General features: G+C 45.0%; 1 protein-coding gene across 1 annotated transcript; it reads right to left on the bottom strand.

The window, feature by feature from the left end:
- Window positions 1-665: 665 nt before the first annotated feature.
- On the bottom strand, window positions 666-19925 carry LOC117746640 (artemin). The gene is made up of 4 exons (XM_034555907.1): window positions 19637-19925; window positions 6781-6851; window positions 2287-2500; window positions 666-2003 (listed from the first exon to the last, which is right to left on the bottom strand). Exons 1-4 carry the CDS (start codon window positions 19731-19733, stop codon window positions 1492-1494), a joined length of 894 nt encoding a protein of 297 aa, XP_034411798.1. The 5' UTR covers window positions 19734-19925; the 3' UTR covers window positions 666-1491.
- Between the last annotated feature and the right edge of the window lie 1321 nt (window positions 19926-21246).

The following is a 21246-nucleotide window of genomic DNA, read 5'->3' as shown; positions in this document are numbered from 1 at the left end:
GCTCAGATGAAAAATCATTATGGCAGTCAAACGCCTTCAGGAAAACAAACAGTGATGACAAGATGTAAATTAAAAAACTTTATTCTCTTAGAGGATAATGCCATACAAAAATAAAGAAAACTTTATATAATAACAATAATAATAATAATAATAATAATAATAATAATAATAATAATAATGTGACATACAGGGAGTGTTTAACTAAATGCAAATCATCACTTTAAGATGAGAAACGTTGAGGTCCTGCAGTGTAAATGTTTTTCTTGTTTGCTGTACATCCATTCTGCACATTGAGACTGACTGCTGTAGAAAAGGTGATGTTGAGTATGTGAGGTGCTATTGAGAAGAAACCATGCATTAGGTAAACTACATCATTTCAATGTCGGTAAATCTGCTTCTGGTGATCTATTATACATACATACATACATACATACATACATACATACCTACGTACACACACACACACACACACACACACACACACACACACACACACACATACATACATACCTACACACACACACATACATACATACATACATACATACATACATACATACATACATAAATTCTCTCTTTCATACATGTAAGAGAGTATTTGAGCTTTTGTATTGTTTTTTTAAAATCTTTAATTTATTTCACAAAAGTCTATTTCTATTTTCAAAATGTTCACAGAATTATTTGTCCACTCCAGGTTTATGAGGTGTTGGATAAATGTGGAAATGCACCTTTAAAAAACATACGTACTGTCTTCAAGCAGAAGTAACATGAAATGTAAATCCCGGCAATAAATAGATATTTATCTACAATATAGAGTTAATAAAACAGCTCTCACATGAAGCTATAATAAATAAATAATTTATCAGAAATAAATATATGTTACTTTTATACAGTAATACATGAAGATGCATGGCATCCATTTGGCTGAGTTCACCTGAACATAGAAACGATATAATGTAATGTCTCTGTTTTTATGTGGAAAAAATGATATACTTTTGTGAGGAGCTGACGTCACTGTGAGTAATAGTGAACATCATATCAGTCTATTTTTTTTGTACGAATATAAAGGCAGTGATAGTCCTTTAATAGCGTCTTTTCTTTATATCTCTTGAGCTTCAGCCTTCAGGCCTCGTCCATTTAAAGCAAAACAGTCAAGTTAACTGGTCTGGAGTTTCCTGCAATCAGCTGAAAACAATTCACTCTTTGAAGATGCAACAATAAATCCAGGCAGCGATTCCCTGATGACTTCCCCCTCACTCTCTGATTTTGACCTTTGACCTCAATTGTCTAGCTGCACCCAGACCTCTTCAACAGGAGATACACCACAGGAAGCCAACAAGTAGCCTCCGTCACTTCCTTGCTCTGTGTGTGTAACAGCGGCGCCCTCTGGCTCTTCCCTGTACCAAGGCCTCCTCACCCTGAGCCTCTTGACTCCTCTCTGTTCAGGATGGGTGACACCCCTCACAGTCACCTTCTCCCTCGTTTATGTATTCAGCCCATACACATACAGCTGGCTGCTGATAATGACTGGATAGTCCTCCACGTGTTCTGGGCGTCCATGAAGGAAACTGTCTCGTACTGGTCGGGACGGCAGCAGGGGTGGTTGCTGACCTTGCGGGCAGTGTGCCGGGGCAGCGAACCGTTCTCCAGCAGCGCCTTCAATGCCAAGTCGTAGTTTGTTCTTGAAGACTGGCAGGAGCCCACGCAAAACTTGAAGAGGACAATCTCATCCGAGTCAAACCCCAGGCCCAGGTCCCGAACCTTCATCTCTGTCATCTCCACATGGCATTCCCGGCTGTTTTGCTTCGGCTGTCTGCTCTTACCTTTACCCTTTCTATCTACTCTTCCTGTCTCTTCCTCTTCCTCCTTTTCTTTCTTCTTCCTCTTTTTCTTTTTCTTTGGTGATCCCTTGGGTTGAGGTTCTGAGGGGTCAGAGGAGCGGGGAGAGCGCCCCGCCCAGCGACTACTGGGATGGTCATCCACCTCGTCTATTACGAAGGGGTCTAAAATGGAGAGAAAAGAGGAGTGGTAGGCAGAGAGAGTTACGTGAAAAGTAATACTGATTCAGGAAATTATGAGCAATAACATGCAAATTATCCTGCAAAATCTACAATGTCACATCTACCTTTTGACTTAAAAAGACTTGTCACCCTTTAAATCTTGTGAACATATATTTTAATGACTGAAATACAGAGCAGATGCCCAGGCTCATGCCCTCTTTCCACTTTAATACTGTCTGGTGTAGCAGATGTGTTGTAAATTACACTTCCACAAGAGCATCAGTACCATATAGAGTGTGCCAAGTAGAGTAAGGTTCACTGTCTTCTTCCTGCTCCTCGTCCTCCACCACCTCTGGCAGCGTCACAGGAAGCTCCCTCTCCTCCTGGCCTGCCAGCAGGCCCCCGGTGTGGCCCGAGTCTGATCCCACACCAGCAGAACCAGCTTTCATATGAGCTCCTTCCACTAGAGGCAGCAGAGAGAGCAGCACCCAGAGCAGCACCTACAGGAGACAGGAGTCACACATGACTTCCTTGAGTGAACAAAGCCGAGGATTGCATGGAACCAACCATGGCATGAAAAGTAACCAATAACAGGTGCTCTTACTGCTGTATTTGAGAAGCGTTGACATCCACTGGTATATTTTGGTACTTTATAAAATGTATAATTATTTCATCTGTAAGAATAAGCATTTTCTTTCTTGTCTAACGTCTTATATAGACATTTTGATTTGTGCTATTTCTAGGAAGTTGAGATTAACAGAGTGTACAGTTCTGCTGTTGTCTTTGAGCTCTCTTCTTTTCTTACAAAGAATGGATGAATTGGCAGTTTGGTCTTTTGCTTTCGTCGTAACCATGTACTTAGTAACAAGTTGACAGAGAGCTTTACAGATATAAGAACAGATAAAGAAATGAGATGATACCTATATGAGCACATGAAGCACACGGCTCTTCCAACGAGCTACAGCAGTACTTTGTGTTAAGCCTTTTTCATCAAAGTAGATCTTTACTCTTCCGTAATACTCCTCAAATAATTGCGGTCTTTCCACATGGATCAAACTTCGTCCACTGGCTTATAATTTAGCCGTGAAAGCTTCGACAATGACGGTTTTATGGAAAGCTTAGTTCTCAGCCTTGTGGGGATGGATTTCATGAACAATTTAAACCTTCACATAACTTGTCCTCTGGTTTATGGGGGTTTCAGTGTAAATGACAAATGACAAGGCCAGGTTATTTGCAGAGATGGTGATTTGATTTTGAGGGAGAATGCCAAATACGGCTCCTCCTGTGAATCGCCCTCCTCCTATGAATCGCCACCTTAACGTGGTGGAGGAGTTTGAGTGGCTCAGTGATCCTGGGAGCTATGTTGTCCGGGGCATCAGCCCCTGGTAGGGTCTCCCAAGGCAAACAGGTCTCGGGGGAGAGCCCAGACTAAGAGCGGTTCAATAAACCCTGATGATAAGCAGCCCACGGACTGAAGCTACCTTGCCCGGACAAGGGAAACTGGGGCACCCTCCCGGAGCCAGACCCAGGAGGGGAGCTCGTCGGCGAGCGTCTGGTGGCCGGGCTTTCGCCCATGGGGCCCGGTCGGGCTCAGCCCGAAAAAACATCATGGAGCAGCAGTCACCCTGTGGACCCACCACCCGCAGGGAGAATTATCGGGGTCGGATGCTATGTAGACCGGGTGGCGGGCCAGGCGGGAGACCTGGGCGGGCCGATCGCTGGCGGCATAGACTAGCTCTAGGGACGTGGAACGTCACATCACTAGCGGGGAAAGAGCCGGAGCTGGTGCAGGAGGTGGAGCGGTACCAGCTAGATATAGTTGGGCTCACCTCCACGCACAGCATGGGCTCTGGAACCAAGCTCCTGGAGAAGGGTTGGACTTTGACCTTTTCTGGAGTTGCCCAGGGTGAGAGGCGCCGGACGGGAGTGTGGATACTCACGAGCCCCCGGCTGAGCGCCGCTGTGTTGGAGTTTTCCCCGGGGAACGAGAGGGTCGCCTCCCTGCGCCTACGGGTTGCGGGGAGTAAGGCTCTGACTGTTGTTTGTGCTTATGCACCAAACAGCATTTCGGAGTATCCGGCCTACTTGGAGTCGGTGGGAGGGGTCCTGGAAAGGGCGCCGCCTGCCGACTCCATAGTTCTCCTGGGAGACTTCAACGCTCACGTGGGCAATGACAGAGAAACCTGGCGGGGCGTGATTGGGAGGAACGGCTTTCCCGATCTGAACCCGAATGGTGTTTTGTTGTTGGACTTCTGTGCTAGCCACAGTTTGTCCAAAACAAACACCATGTTCGAACATAAGGTGGCTCATAAGTGAACCTGGTACCAGAACATCTTAGGCCGGAGATCAATGATCGACTTTGTAATCGTATCATCTGATCTGCGGCCGTATGTCTTGGACACTCGGGTGAAGAGAGGAGCAGAGCTGTCAACTGATCACCACCTGGTGGTGAGTTGGATCAGATGGCGGGGGACTCGGCTAGAGAGACCTGGCAAGCCCAAATGTGTAGTGAGGGTGAACTGGGAACGTCTGGCAGAGGATCCTGTCCGGGAGGTCTTCAACTCCCACCTCCGGAAGAACTTCTCACAAATCCCGAGGGAGGCTGAGGACATGGAATCCGAGTGGACCTTGTTCAAAGCCTCTATTGTGGACGCGGCTGCTCGGGGCTGTGGCCGGAAGGTCATTGGTGCCTGTCGTGGCGGCAACTCGAGAACCCGGTGGTGGACACCGGAGGTGAGGGAAGCCGTCAAACTGAAGAAGGAGGCCTTTCGGGCCTGGCTGGCCCAGGGGTCTCCTGAAGCAGCTGACGGGTACCGGCGGGCCAGAAGGGCTGCAGCGGCGATGGTCGCGGAGGCTAAAACTCGGGCATGGGAGGAGTTCGGGGAGGCCATGGAGAAGGACTTTCGGTTGGCCTCAAGGAAGTTCTGGCAAACCATCCGACGGCTCAGGAAGGGTCTACCCCAGGCTGTTCTCAGCAGGGGGGGGGGAACTGCTGACCCGGACTGGGGACATCGTCGGGCGGTGGAAAGAGCACTTTGAGGAACTCCTATACCCGGCCAACATGTCCCTCGGAGAGGGGGCAGCGCCGGAAGACTTTGGGGTGGTTTCACCCATATCCCTGGCAGAGGTTGCTAAGGTAGTCAAAAAGCTCCTTGGTGGCAAGGCGCCAGGGGTGGATGAGATCCGCCCTGAGATGCTGAAAGCGCTGGACATTGTTGGGCTGTCTTGGTTGACACGCCTTTTCAGTGTCGCATGGGGGTCGGGAACAGTGCCCATGGACTGGCAGACCGGGGTGGTGGTTCCCATCTTCAAGAAGGGGGACCGGAGAGTGTGCTCGAACTATCGTGGTATCACACTGCTCAGCCTCCCGGGAAAAGCTTATGCCAGGGTGCTAGAGAGGAGGCTCCGACCGCTTGTCGAATCTCGGATTCAAGACGAACAGTGCGGATTCCGTCCCGGTCGTGGAACAGTGGACCAGCTCTTTACCCTCGCAAGATTACTGGAGGGGTCCTGGGAGTTTGCCCAACCAGTTTACATGTGCTTTGTAGACCTGGAGAAGGCTTTCGACCGGGTCCCTCAGGGGGTTTTGTGGGGGGTGCTGCGGGAGTATGGGGTGCCGGACCCGTTGGCACGGGCCATCCGGTCTCTGTACGCCTGCAGTAGGAGCTGTGCTCGTCTCATCGGTAGTAAGTCAGACACGTTCCCGGTGGGTGTTGGCCTCCGCCAGGGCTGCCCTTTATCACCGGTCCTGTTCGTGACCTTCATGGACAGGATATCTAGGCGCAGCCAGGGGGCGGAGAGGATCCGGTTCGGGAGTCTCGGGATCGCCTCTCTGCTGTTTGCGGATGATGTGGTCCTGTTTGCCTCCTTGGACCGTGACCTCCAGCATTCACTGGGGAGTTTTGCAGCCGAGTGCGAAGCGGCAGGGATGAGAGTTAGCAACTTCAAATCTGAGGCCATGGTGCTCTGCCGGAAACCGGTGGATTGCTCCCTCCAGGTGGGGGCAAACTGCCTACCCCAAGCGAAGGAGTTCAAGTATCTCGGGGTCTTGTTCACGAGCGAGGGTAAGGTGGAGCGGGAGATCGACAGGCGGATCGGTGCGGCTGCAGCAGTAAAACAGGCGCTGTACCGGTCCGTCTTGGTGAAGAGGGAGCTGAACCGGAAGGCAAAGCTCTCCATTTACTGGTCGGTCTACGTTCCAACCCTCACCTATGGTCACGAACTCTGGGTCGTGACCGAAAGAACGAGATCTCGGATACAAGTGGCCGAAATGAGCTTCCTCCGTAGGGTGGCCGGGCTCAGCCTTAGAGATAGGGTAAGGAGCTCGGACATCAGGGGGGAGCTTGGAGTCGAGTCGCTGCTCCTTCGTGTCGAAAGGAGTCAGCTGAGGTGGTTCGGGCATCTAGTCAGGATGCCTCCTGGACGCCTCCCATTAGAGGTTTCCGGGCACGTCCAACTGGTAGGAGGCCCCGGGGAAGACCGAGGACACGCTGGAGGGATTATATCTCCCGGCTGGCCTTGGAACGCCTCGGGATCCCCCAGAATGAGCTGGAAAGTGTTGTGGGTGAGAGGGAAGCCTGGGTCGGCCTGCTGAACCTGCTGCCACCGCGACCCGACCCCGGATAAGCGGGTGATAATGGATGGATGGATGGATGCCAAATACGAAGAGTGAGAGAAAGATGGAGTTGAGGAAGAGGTAGAAAGTACAGAAAGTGACAGAAGAAAAAGTAGAGGAAGAAAAAAGTCATGTTGCCTTTTAGACGTCTGTTTTCTGACAAACCTTGGCCTTAGCTGACATTACAGAGGTAATCTCCTGTCTATCCTTCCTCCGAACCCTCCATCGGCTCCCACCTGTAGAGAGAGAAAGAGAGGAATGTAAGAACAAGAACAAGGCTTCACACTGTCAACTCTGCTCCTCCCAGAACTCCCTTTGAAAAGGTTAACATAAACTAAAGGCACAACATGCGGGCAATATGATGTCTACGCATTCACAATTGTCCAGATACTGTAAAAAACTAAACAAAAACAACCCAGTGGGCCCCAGAGCAAGCCGTCATGTCACATAAATCACGTTCTCAGTGCATGAGGCCATCGTGTTTGTTGCTGCTTCAGTAAAAGGCCAGTGTTTGCTGCCAGCTAGCGTGGCTAGTGTCGGCTTGTCGGTTCATACATCCATGCAAACGGCCCTGGGCCGGCAACAAAAGGCAGCATCTGCGATATACACTTGTCAAAGGCATTCTTCAGGGTTATTCCTGTGGCAGAGGTACAAGCAGGGGGAACCAGGCATAGCGAGAGCACTTCGCGGAGGTCCCAGACAAAAAAAACACACAGATGCAGGACAGGTGATAAGAAGTATCACAGAGGCAGATGTTTATATATATAGTACGTGCAGTTTTGAGGGTTGCGGAGCAACCACACATCCCATAACATGAGGTCATTCGGGTGTTTTGTGGCCCACAAAATGTGAAGCTCAGCTCAAAAGTAGTAACTTTTATGTGTCATATGCATCAGCTCTACAGAAAAGTATTGCTACAGGAAAAGCCAAAGGATCACCAGAGTTATTAGGATAAATCCTCTGGACACAAAATGACAAGGCAATCCATCTGAAGTTTGTTGACATATTTCAGTCTGGACCAACATGGCGGACCAGCCAATGAACACTTCCATTACTGGATATTTTACAGTATTAAGTCCGATGGTTTACAACCTTTTTGTCTGGTGACCCTTTATGTGGGAATGTTAACTTCTCCTCATCTCCACTCGCATACGCTATGTGGACCAGTTCAACCAATGTCTTCTCTTTTTAATTGTAATGCTTTTTAGAAGGCTGGAGAGAATATCTCATGAACCCTTGTGGTGATCCTGACACCAAGGTCCTTAAAATGTCAGAAAACACGCTTTTCACAATAAATGAATAAATTGTGGATTTTGTCCAACTAAACATGAAAAACCTGTTGATGCATTTCATATCAATTAATTGATTGTATCTTAATAGTTGTGTGGGCCGACCACTAATCTCTTTCTCAGAGAAGCCAAATTTGGACCCGTCTTTAAAAAGCTTTCTTTTAAAATGTCGCAACATGACTTCCTGTTTCACTTTTCTTTCTCCTGTATAGGGCTTCTGTTTTGAAAAATGCTACACACATAACGTTAGCATGCTTGCTGGCCAATCAACATTTCTGCACTAATGTCTGACCTCTTTAAATCAGCTATGAACCATTGTTTTTCCTAAACAACCCTCTGCCCACAGACACCAACATCTTTGAAACCACATCTGTCATCTCTAAGAGGCTTTGTATAACCTTTGCGCTGAACTACAGCAACACTGTGTGGCCATAGTAACGTATTCAAGCATGTATTTGGAGATCTCGCCAATATGTAATGTACCATGTTTATATAAAAGTCCAAAACAATCCTCGCAGTTCTGTCTGTGCAATGACATGGAAGACTGACAAAAGGTTACAGATCCCAGGTCATGATAAGACCTGTTGCAATCCTTCGTGTTCCAGCTGAAGCGATCCAGTCAAGGTTGAACACAGTTACAGATGATGAGGAGGGGGAGAGGGAGGGGAGAAGAAGTGGGCATAAATCAGCCATACAGACAGAGGGCTGCAACCTAAAACCAAACCGGCTCCTCAGCCCTCCATCTCCCTTTGTCTCAGCAGTGCGAGGCGCGACATAGGAATAAAGATCCTGGCTGGGTCTAAGGAGAGGTGCCGTTCTGAGTCCCTAACATCGCAGCTGGGAGTGTTTAACCCCTTTTAGATCAGCAAGCTGGGAGTCTACGTGGGCCTGTCTGCTGGTTCATTTCACTCTGGCACTCTGGAGCTGTTTACAGCCCGACGCCTCCAGCCTTTTCTGGGATGAGGTGGGTGGGGAAGTCGAGGGCTGGAGAGAAGGAGCGGGACAATGGTCCTTAAGAGCTCCAGACTGACACGAGACTACTGATGGTGTGTGCACAGTTTCAGATCCAACGGCGTGCATGCGCGTGTTTCTACGTCTCTAGAAAGCCGAGCGCGTGTTTCTTCCTTGTGTGGCTGATTAAAGCCTTTGGTTTGTCCATCAGACTGGACGTCTGCAGCGGGGAGAGTTCTTGTCTCCTTCCATTTGCACTGTTGGTCCTCGGCGCTCCCGTTGTTGTTCAGTCAGTTAAGTGGGAAAACCCTCCTGAAGCAAGTACAACCCATAAAGCCAGAGCCAGTTACTATTTCCAAAGTTTATTCTGCTGCTCTGAATTGCTTTTACAAATACTGTTTAAGTGCTTGGAGAGGATGGATGTGGATTTAGTTTGAGGGATATTTATGAGGTAAAAGTACAAGATATTAGCTTTAAAACAGAAGCCAGCAAAAGTAACATACATTTACAGAATATCATGAAGACCGAGCAGCAGTTTACACTAAGAGAGACGTTATCATTATTGCCAGTATTTGGACTTTCATCTTACAACCATCATCTGACATCCACTTTAAGCAGTAAACACACATTTGGTCCAAATTAAGACCAGTAGCCTATATGTGGTAGCAATGTGGGATTTGTTTCAAGCTGGGTGTCCCGAGTCCCTACAAATGTCTGTAAAACACATGTGTGTCCCTGTTTTCAAAATTCACAACCAACAGTTTTCACCACAGTTGATTTAATTATAAACATTTTTGTTTTCAGCATTTACATAGACGTTTATCATGTTGTGTCCCACTCATTACCTCATAAAAACAAACAAAGAAATCAACACTGATTTGTCAGCTGTCCTTCAGCAGAGCTAACCCTGATGACCGATATCTGAAACTCAGGTGGAGAAATCTTTAATATATCCAGTAAATGTATTTATAGATCACATAGAGATCTGTACCGATTTGCTTAAATAAATAGTAGCTGGCAGAGTCACAGTCGGCCATTTAGCCGGCAGCCTGCACTTGTACCGACAAATACTTTGATACCTACAATTATTGTAATGTTGTTTTGGGTTTAATAATGCACCATAGAGTTTTAAAATAAACTATTTGCTGGAGGATTCAAAGCATAACATTTCATCATGCTTTTTTACACCACTTATTACAATCTAATCACAATGGAGAAGAAAGTAACATAAACTAATCCTGCTAACAACTAGCAGCAGTAACTGCGTCCTTGCAGCCTTTGACTATATTCCCGAGATTTGTTGTGGTTATGCTTTAATTACTGCTTTAGTCAAAATGTATTTCATTTAATTCGTTCATTAAACTAGCTTATTGGTTCATAAACACATTTCCATTGTGCACTTTAGACTGTCCAAACATAGATCTAAAAGTGTTATGTTAAGTCTGTCACAATGACTTCACAGTGACTGCTCTCTGCCATGTATTTTAATTTCAAAGATAATTAATTCAGACTCTTATTAATACTACTTTTTTTAACAGAGACACACATCTTTGCTACGAAGAGAAAGAGAGCGAAAAAACAAACGTGTTTCTGATTTTGGTGTCTACTGTATACCATTACGTCCTCAGACTTAAGCTTTGCCCACAGAGCCTCCATAAACCTCTCACCTTGTAAAAAGAAAATGCAGAAAGAAAGAAAGCTGAGCTCCGCGGTGTTTCTCCTCCCTCTAAAGGCCAAACTTCTCTGATAATGACCTCCTATTAGAGAAACACTCGGTTATTTGCCGTGAGCGCATGCACGTGCGTGAAATGATCTGACCTCCAGCTTTAACCTGTCACTACCGCGGTGCCTGATTGCAAGAGTGAGGAGAAAAACAAGAGTACACTAAATCACCTCTGGCTCAATAAAAGACACCTGCAGTGTAAGAGGAGATGCAGGAGAGCCGTCTGATCACTACCAGACACTGAGAAACCTGCGGAGGTCCCACAAAACGTGATGATATCTGCTGTACTTACATGTGCCCCAAAGCTCTGCATATATATGCATCCAGAGTAGTGTGAAAACGGGTTGTGTAACTAGCTTTAATCTTGCTTGCATTGTTCCATTGACAGTGGTCCATTCAGGGTGTAACCTCGAGTCCTCCAATTCTGACTTTTTTAAATCCTTATCCAAGTGCAGAAACCACATTTTTTTGCATTATGGTAAGTGGACTTTTTTAGATTTTAATATGATGTTAAGGAGTCATGTTCTCCTGCACTTTCTCCTTCATCTCATCCCCTCCTACTGTTTATCATTTCCATCATGCATCATATACTTTGAATTGTAAAATGTGCTCTCTTCCCCTTTCCAACTAAAACAATTTCACTCTGCAGTTAATGACAGCGAGCCTTAACTATATGCGAGGCGAGATCAAAGGAGAAAAAGCTAGAGATAGAAAGAATAAGATAATATTAAATATTTAAAAATCACATGATAAGAGTAAAGAGAATAAAAAAAATTGAAAATGGGTTTTGTCATTGGGAAAGAAAAATGAGAAAAAGATAATTGAACCATTGAACAGGAGAAGTCGAAAGGTAGAGATAAAATGAACAAAGGGAAGCAAGGGAATGACAAAATGAGAGTGCAGAAAGAGAGCGCAGACTGAAGCCCGGTCAGTCTGTAATCCCATAATCCCTGGCAGGCAGGCAGGATGTAATTGCTCGTTAGTGCCAGTTTCCACTCTGAGGCCTGTCACTGCTTTAAAACCACAGAGCGCCGGCGAAATGAGAAACAGATAGCAGGTCCCATGCCTCGGTTCAGATAGGTGGGGAGGCCCCCCACCCAAACACCCACATATGTGCACACATATGCTTTTTCTGCTTCCTTTTTCTCCTAATCCTTTCTCACAAAAACGCACATCGTTCTCACTTTCTCACACTGATTTAGCACGCGCAATGACACACACACAAACACATACACACACACACACGCACACACGCACACACAGGTAGAGGGCTAATCAGAGGTGTGGACACTACACAGCCTGGAGGAGGATGGTGAATAGAGGGGTGAATCTGATGACTTCACTCCCACCGAGAGGTTTTATTAACTGACTGACAACATCTGAGCCTGTAGGTGTCTAAAATTATTTCAGGCCCGTATGAGACAGAAAACATGCAGGGAGAGAAACTTAGAGAGGAATGATCTGTCAGGGGATTATTATTATTAGAATAACATGGGCCGGGCTGAGCTGGGTTGGACTCCATGTATTAATGTTTGTCGGCCGACCCGCTGCTTTGGTCCAGACGGAAATATCTCAGCGACTATTGGACGGATTGCACAGATGTTCAAATTCCCCAGAGGATAAATCCTTTACTGACCTTTGTGATCCCTGAGTTTTCGTCCTTCTATCACCACCATCAGGTCGACATTTCAATTCGTCCCATAGTTTAGTTTACAATCACACACCTGCAAAGGGAAACATCAGCATTGTCGTTGTGAGGGTGTTAGCATCCTACATATAGCCTCAGAGAGACGCTAGCATGGCTGCATGGCTGCAGACTCTTTTATTTGTATTTGTCAGATGGCAAATTATTTTTACAATCAATTACATTTTGTATTAATTTATCAACCATTGATATGTCAAATGTTCCACTTACAGTTTCTACAATGTGGAGATTGGCCACTTTGCATTGTAAATGACAACAATTATTATCTTTGGACTATAGCAATTTAAGGATTATCAGAATTGTAGTAGTCCATTATTTTATAATTATTCACATAATCAGATGTAATTCATATCAATATTTAAAGCTGCTGCCGTCAATATTTTTTAAATAAACCTTGGATCTAATGACCAAAGATCCCCTAACTCTACGGTTCCCCTCAGCTCTAAGGAGCATTTGAATGTCTTTCAGCACATTGTTTGGGTTTTAAGGCCACTCTACTCTTCTGGTTCCTTCTCATCAGCATTTTGTAGAAACTATCTGGTGAACATAATGGAGCATTTAGCAGCTCAAGACCTAGATATTTCCCTCATGAGAGGATGAAGACCAAAATAGAGCAAACGAAGAGTAAATATTGAACCTATATTCATCAAGTAGACCGACAATGCCGAACATGTTCACCATTTCCAACTTTAGAACATGATAAGATGTCACTGATGTGCTTACAGCCCGGTAGCCAAACAAAGAAACAAAATGAATGCACATTTAAGATACATCCTCAATATTATGGTGATTATTCTGCTGATTATCAGCTTGTGCCGGGATAACTAGCTACAGATTATGGGGAACAATAGATCTTTCAAGTTTTCCCTGTAGGGTTAAACAGTCCAACCTGGACCTCTTTAAAAGTACCTATTAGAGGCAAACTTATTGGTTGCCAAATGATAACCCTGAGTGATCAGGGATTTACTCGACTGACCCTGCAGCTTTCTCCCCCCCACTAAAGAGAGGAGCTCTGGAGAAACGTGTCTAATGGTTCTTTACTGGGATAGAGGAAGCAATTTTAGTGGGAAATATCGTGTTTGAAGAGTAAGAGTTCTGGATTAACGCCCTCACACGTGCAAGTTCAAGTTGCCGAAAGGTGCTGTGGAGAGTTACTGCAGGTCATCAGAGCATCGGGGTCAGCGGGTCACAGCATGATCGGTAAAATACAAGCACATTAACCTCGAGCTGCAACCCTGATTGCATTGTTACTGCATACGGAGAGAGAGAGAGAGAGAGAGAGAGAGAGAGCACTGCTGTCATCATCTCAGCCACGGAATGAAACAAGTTCTCAGGGCTGAGGCCGTAACAGAGTTCACAGCAGAGGAAATTGACCGATATATAACAGGACTAGCCATGTTTTTGGCAACTAAATGGAGTTGTAAGTCCTGAAATTATATTATCTTGATTTAGCTGCTCAGATATCTCAGACACCTCGGATGTTTCAGCTGGTTTCCAAAATGCAACGTAAACTCTTCCTTTGTGTTTATACATTGCTGTTCTTATTCATGCATTAGCCATTCCTCCTTTGGTAAATTTGCCAAATAACAGCTGTTACTCTTGTAGGTACTCTGGCTTCCCTCTATTCCTCCCATGACTGTTTCCATCAACCTGTCAATAACATTTCAATTATACAAAAAGTGTAACTAAACTACAATCATTCTTCCAACAGTGCATGACTCTAACTGGCTTAGAGTCCTTGTAACCTCATGATTTAATGTTTCTCATCTACTGATTTGTGAGGAGATAAGTAGTGTATTACAGCATGAACGGCTGTAGTTAAAGCATTTATTTTACTTACATGAATAGCTTACTTATAACATGTTTTTTAAGGGTTATGATAAGCTGCTCACTAAAGTAATTGCAAATAAAAGCACAAAGCATAAAATGTAAAGGGTCGCTCGTAGGGACAAACCCTCAGAGAGTTATGGCCCAACTCTAGTTCCCCCTCTCAGCTCCATGCCGAGCATTTAAGCGTCTTTTATAGAACTGTTTTGGTTTCAGGCCCCACAACTTTACTGTTTTGGTTCTCTCAACGCTCTTATCTACCTCACTTAACAGCCTGCAGCTGTGACTCTGCACTACCTGCTCAACACAACCGGCAGACACAATTAGTGGCGAGCTGGTGAACATAGTGGAGCAATTAGCAGCTGAAGCGCCAGATATTTCCTTCAGGAGTTGGCGGAGACGAAAAACAGAGCTAAAAGGAGAATGAATACTGGATTCACATTTTTCATTTTGACACAAACATGACTGAAAATGCTCTGCATCTGCATATAATAACAATAATAATAATAATAATAATAATAATAATAACAATAACTTTATTTCTATAGAACCTTTAAAAACAGAGTTTACAAAGTGCTTTGGCAAACAAAAGAGCAAAAGCAAGGCAATAATAACCGAAAGCTCAACAGGGAGGCCCAACAAAAAAAAGAAAACTAAGGTAAGAGTTAAACCCTAATAAAGCAGTACAATGATACAACGAGATGAAGTACACAAAGTTTAATTTAGTAAAACCAACAATAAAACGAAGCAGTAAACCGACGACATCACAAAAAAGCCAGTCTGTAAAAATGAGTTTTAAAGAGAGATTACTGATTCTCTGAGCCTCGCCTCCTCAAGCAGGTCGTTCCAAAGCCTCGACTTTGGAACAGCCAGAAGACCCCCACTTGAGGATCTAATGCTGCAGGCTGGCTCGCAGGGGGTCCACATTTCTTCCATATATTTTGGGACAGGACCCATAACTGCTAAAAAGGTGATCAGTAAAATCTTAAAATCAATCGAACAGAGAGCCAGTAAAGACAAGCCAGGATTGGGGTGATGTTGTCTGTTTAAACTGGTGAGAAGTCGAGCTGCTGCGTTCTGAACTAGTTTGAGTTGAGAGAGTGACTTCTGGTGCCAGTAAGGAGGGAGTTACAGTAGTCAAGTCTTGAAAAGATAGATGCATGAATGACTTGTTCCTGGTCAGGGTGAGAAAGGATTGGTTGGATTTTGGAGATGGTTCTAATTTAAAGGAAACAGGACTGGACAACCTTTGTGATTTGAAGCTTACATCTGAATTAAATAGTGGTCCTAGGTTTCTGTCAGTAGACTTTATGTGAACAGACAGATGCACTTTCAATGGGACTGGTAGGGTTCAGGGGACTAAATAATATGATTTCTGTTGTTGAGTTATTAAGTTGAAGAACATGTTGTGCCATCCAACAGTTGATATCATGAAGACAGCAGCTAGGCTTCTTGGGTCATCGGGTCTGAAGGGACGGTGTGGCAATGAAAAGTGACATACAGTATATAGAAAAAACAATTGGACCTACAATTGAACCTTGCGGTACACCACAGGTAATGTGAGATGTAGAGGATGAGTAATTACCTGTTGTGACCGAGTGGGTTCTGTCTGAAAGGTACACATAAACTAAGGTTTTAAACCGGTTTATTATGTAGCCAATTGGTTCCTAACACGGTTGGGAAAAATGAGACAAAGTTGTTATAAACTACAACTACGCTGATATGCACCATTTAAAAAAAACTGCATTAGTTTCCTGAACTGAAACTGTGACCCAATCAGCTAAATCAGACGGGGCACCGCCATCAGTTTTCCCATGAGTGCTGAGATAAAGACACTCCTGATGCGACACATCTGTGTCCTCACCGTCTCGCTCCTCCTCCCTTTGTTTCTCGCTCAGGCAGTTTCCCCAGTGTCCCTGACCCTAATAACCCAAATTCCTGCCTGATTAAGTTGGTTTTAAAAGGGAGCAGCACAGAGAGCGCTTGGGTGAGCCTCACCTTAAATGGGAACACAATTTAGCTTTGTTGGAGTGATGATCAGAGGGTAGGATTTCACTTGCTGGTGTTTGTGAAAGCGACAGCGCTTAAAAGGCCGCAGAGACGACAGCGAGAAAGAATGAAGAGAGATGAAAAGGGATAAACAGAAACCACACATCGAACACAGAAAAACTCAAATACACTTTGTAAAACTGAAATAGCCACAACATAGTAGCACACACACACACAGAACCCCTCAACTTTCATACAAAACCATATACACAGTCACCCACTGAAATGCCCTCCCACCCATGCAACCTTTTCCTGCTCCCATCTTATGTTGTTATTTCTCCAAGTTAAGCCCACACTGAGCCGAAAGTAGCACTCAGGAACGTGGCCATCTGTGACACACACACACACACACTGGTCATTATTAGTGTGTCTTGTGGGTGAACCAGGGCTCTCCAAAGTGTTTCCGTGTCGCCCGCTCGCGCCCCAGACAGACTGGGTTTAATGACCTAGCCTGATAGTTCAAAGCCGCCCTCAAACGCTATGATTAATGAATCTGACCTGCTAATTTCAGAAGAATACAGCTTATTGTAATAAAAAGCGCTCTCTCAGACACAAACACAGTGCTGCGCTAGTTAACATTCTTCTGCTTTTTGAGAAAAAGTTGTTTCAAGGAGGGAGATTTTGCGATAAGGACAGGAGTTCGCTTTACGTTTCATCAGCGGCTCTAAAAGTATTAACTGCTGCTTTGGTCCAAATAATTTCAGCTGTTTGAACTTGAAGAAGCCAAAATGCTTAACAACAACAAAACAATTCAAGATCAGAGACAGAAATAATTCCCTCTGTGTACTTACACAAGATTGTCCACCGCTACAAAAAGCAAGGACCTAGAAAACATAAGTAGCATGGGAGACATTTGTCTGAAGGAATACATCTAACAAATTGAAATTCCTTTTTGTCAGATCATGCCTCCTTCAATTTGCCCTGAAGGAATCACCGTGGTTCGCTGCATACTTACTCTAAGCACTTCCAGATTGGAGTTGCCCTGTGGCACTTCAGGTTGCATAATCAATCTCTCTCACTCTCTCCATTAGTGCGGGGACAAAACAAGCAGAGGAACGTTACACATCGAGGCCGAGACGCGGCGGAGGATGAGGCTTCCTGCGCAGCGCACACGTCCATCTTTTAATGACCGTTCTCAACTAATCTGAAAGGACTGTGCCCTCTTTCAAATGGTGAATATTTAAGAAGCAAAGCGCTTGAATCTGTTGCGTGTAGAATTGAAACCTGTCAGTGTGTTTGATGATGTGCCTGGAAGCAATCCGGTCAGTTCACCATTCCCATTAAGGTCACTGCTACTTCTTCTTTTGTCTTTGTTGCATCTTTTTTTCAGAGCAATTAAAGTCATAACACAAGATTCAGAGCTTAATCTGATCAATTGTGTCTCGTAACAATCTATAAAGTGCTTTGAGCCTGATCCTGAAAATGTAATAATACACTACTCACAAATTATTCACAATTTATTCTAACCAACAATTGTGCTCCTAGTGGACCTCTCCACATTATGCCCCACCACTATTATGCACTATTGTATTCTGGACGATGGAGCTTAAAGATTGGGAAACTTGAGACTGGAAAGTTGCCAGTTGGAGTCCAGTTTGATAATCACATTGAATTGAGTGTAAAGTGTTATGTAAAAGCAGAACCACAATTTTTAAGTGATATTGCGTCAACATATGAATTGACTGAATTGAAAAAGGGCAACATGATTCCTTATCAAATCAAGAAATTCAAAAAGTTGCAAAAGATGCAATATTATTTTGTTCTAAATATTGTTCTTTTTAATTTTTTTAGTATTTAATGAGCTCTAAAAGTAATTTGTTGTTACTTTCTGCTTTTTAAATTTTTTTATATGGATCAGAGTCTTTAAGGTACACATGAAAGTAATATTTGAAAGCCTTGTGTGTTTGAAGACCACTGGACGGGGAAGACAAACAGCCTGTCTACAACCACAATGGCTCTGAACATCTTCATAAGGATGCTTCTGTATAAATAAGTTGTTATAAGGATAACGTATTTTGTCATTTTAGTGGCGAACCGACTCTCGCTGCGTCTGACTCGCAGCCCAGAACACCATGAGAGCAAGAAAGAGTTAAACCCATAACACCAGCAAACAGCACGCTGGCTTTCATAAAACCACATGCCAGTTAAAACAAACCAGACCACACATCAGGAGGCTGCTGGTAAAGAGAACACGCCGGCCCGCTGTACCTGACCCTCGGCAGGGCCGCTGACCCCGTGACCTTTGACTGGAGGAAGTGAAAGCTGTGGCAGCATGACGGGGGAGTGCGAGATGCCTGAAGCAGAGGCAATGCTCTCATGTTCAGCCTGAGAACAAACGACCGATTTTGAATGACACGAGTAAAGAAAAACAAGGTTGTTTCACAACATGTTTTCGCACATTTTACAGGCATTGAGTCGGGGTGTGTGACATGTCTCAGGTGATGCCAACTCTCTCACACACACAATCCATAATTATAAAAAAATTACCAGTTTTGAGAGAAGGAAACGAGAAAAAAAGATAAAAAGAAGGATTCAACATCAGATGCCGGCCGTCCTCAACTGAGCCTCATCTGCGTGCATGAGTGACATTGTATGTACATGACTCAGTGGGCCATTGAGTCAGAGAGAAAGCATGAAAGTTCACCGATGCATCATGCTGTTTCATTTACATGTGGACAAATTACACATTTTGAGACAGATAAGTGAAGGTGTGAGTGTGCCAAAGATAAAAACACAAGAATTCTGAGTTGGTTTATGGTCCCAAAACTGAAGCAATCAAAAGTTTCAACTGAAACTGAAAAAAAAATGTGTTCGGCCTAGAGCACGTCAAAACACCTGAACCTTAAAAGACTTGATCGGCACCTGATCCCCTCAGAGGTACTGGTGAGGGGGGAGATGGATGCAGCTGAATGTGTGTGCGTGTGTGTGTGTCCAGCACTTTGATATAGATTTGCAGCCCATCACGCAGGGTCACACTGAAGACTTCCTAACTGCCACAGTTTCCTCCTTATCCATAAGAGACACACAAACACACGCACACATATTTTTCCACAATTCAGAGTCGCCTCCGGAACCTTGTAAACACATCAGACCATGAATTACAAAACTTCCCGTCATAAACCACTGAGAACAGACACCTCCACCATCCTCCCCCCAGACTGCATTTCACAAACGCTCCCGATAAACACTAAATGAAGTCCGACACTGAGTGCCGGTCACACCGACACCCACAGTCAGAGGAGCCTAAAACAGCTGGCAGGTGTGTGCAGGGAGGTTTGGAGCTCAGCAGAAAGCCGCCGATGTGAAAAGAATCCAAAGATCAAACAGCCATGTCAGTGTTGTCACAGCAAACACGAAGACAAGAAGAGCGCAGGTCTGCTTTCACAGCTACGCATAAAGTTATCCAACAATATTATTCGAAACGATATTGTCTTATATCCATACAGTCAATTTAACATAATCTGAATGCCGCCTTACCAGCTGCCCGGTGCGCATTGTGCTCCAAATGCGCGCCGCTTCTTCCACACTGGGCGCAGCTCATGTTTCTGGCTATCCATGCGCTGCGATGTGCCATGTTTTACACCTTATTGTCACGGTTCGTACGTGTTCAGAGCAAGCTGTCTCCACTGAGGCTGAAGCAAACATGAAGAATCCATCTAAAGCGGTTCTGCTACAACGCAAGAGGCGCCTCCTCCTCCTCGTTTTGTATGCGGCCAAAATCCTTTTTTCTCTGTCCGGTCTGCTGTCACGCTTTTCATGCAGTCTCAGCAGCCTGGACAAGAACAGAGAGTGGTGAATACAGACTGTTGGCCTGCGAGCTAAAGTCACATCATCCATCTCTCGAGTTATATAAGGGCTCTTCAAGTTTGATTCAAAGCTTCATAACAAATGTCCAGCAAATATCCTGAAGCACAAAATCAGATGCTTCATGTGTGGAATTAATCATAGCTCATTTCCTTCATCTTCCACAAATCCTGAAATATGACCAATTCTACAGGAAATTAATGAAGCTGTCGCAAACGTATTTCCATACATAGTTGTTAGATATATTTGCATTTTAAGAAATAATACGAGATACAAACGACTGTTAAGAAGGACGGAAGACAATCCATGGTCAAGGGACTACACTTTACAACTGGCTGGGGCGTGAGGAGTGTATGAAAGTGAGTTGGGTAGAAGTTTGTTTGCGGGAACAGAAACACGCTACGCGGAGGAGAAGGCAGTCAAACAGTCAGAGGTGTACAACGTGTTCGTCCTCCCGGCTGACTCACGTCCAACCATCGTGTAATGAAATGAAGCCAGTTTTTCAGGCATGACTCCAATGTTCCTACCTCCAGCAACCTGTTCGGTCTTGCCTCCAAACAGCTTGTATGGTTAATGAGTAAATATCACCGCGGGGAATGTCTCACAACATGTTGTGCGTCACTTTAAAGCGAAGTCAAGGTCGATAGTGGCAAAACGTGAGAGGAGAGATCTGCGCGTCTCCTAATTGAGGACACAAGTCGTGTTTACTTCTTCTTTTACGCGCCAGCGGATTTGAACGTAAAGTTGAAACTGAACAACACAAAACGCGGTTCCGTCTTTCAAATGATGTTTCTTCAACATTAAAAGTCCAACGAGTCACACCTTTTACGCAGCTACAGTCCGCGTCTCCAAAAAAAACAAGCTTCTGTTTTGTCCTCGTTTCGTAAACTTACTTAATCTTGCTGTGATCTCAGGTATCCGGTTATCAGCCTGCGCCGCTCCGGTGTCTTCTCTCAGGAGTCTCCGGAGCCTCGCAGGACTGGAGGCGATGCGTAAAAGCAGCGCGCCGCTCTGCCTGTCAGAGACTTTGTGAAACCGGAGCGCGGTGGCCGCTGTACAAAGTGCTGTGATTTCTTTTCCCCATCCACACAGCTCATATGTCTTTTTGTTCCTGCGCTGTGAGGAGGGAGGGAGGGACTGATGGAGGGAGGGAGGGAGTGATTGTCACACAGGATGGTCATGGAGCTTTTCTGGTTAAAGTGCTCCAGTGGAAGAAACCGTTGAATGACATCTGCCCTTCAGTGTTTGCACTCTCTGACTCATAAATGTCGAGTGTTTCACTG

Source organism: Cyclopterus lumpus, chromosome 17 (genome assembly GCF_009769545.1).
Source record: "Cyclopterus lumpus isolate fCycLum1 chromosome 17, fCycLum1.pri, whole genome shotgun sequence".
NCBI lineage: Eukaryota > Metazoa > Chordata > Actinopteri > Perciformes > Cyclopteridae > Cyclopterus > Cyclopterus lumpus.
This window is presented reverse-complemented; position numbering and strand designations above follow the sequence as displayed.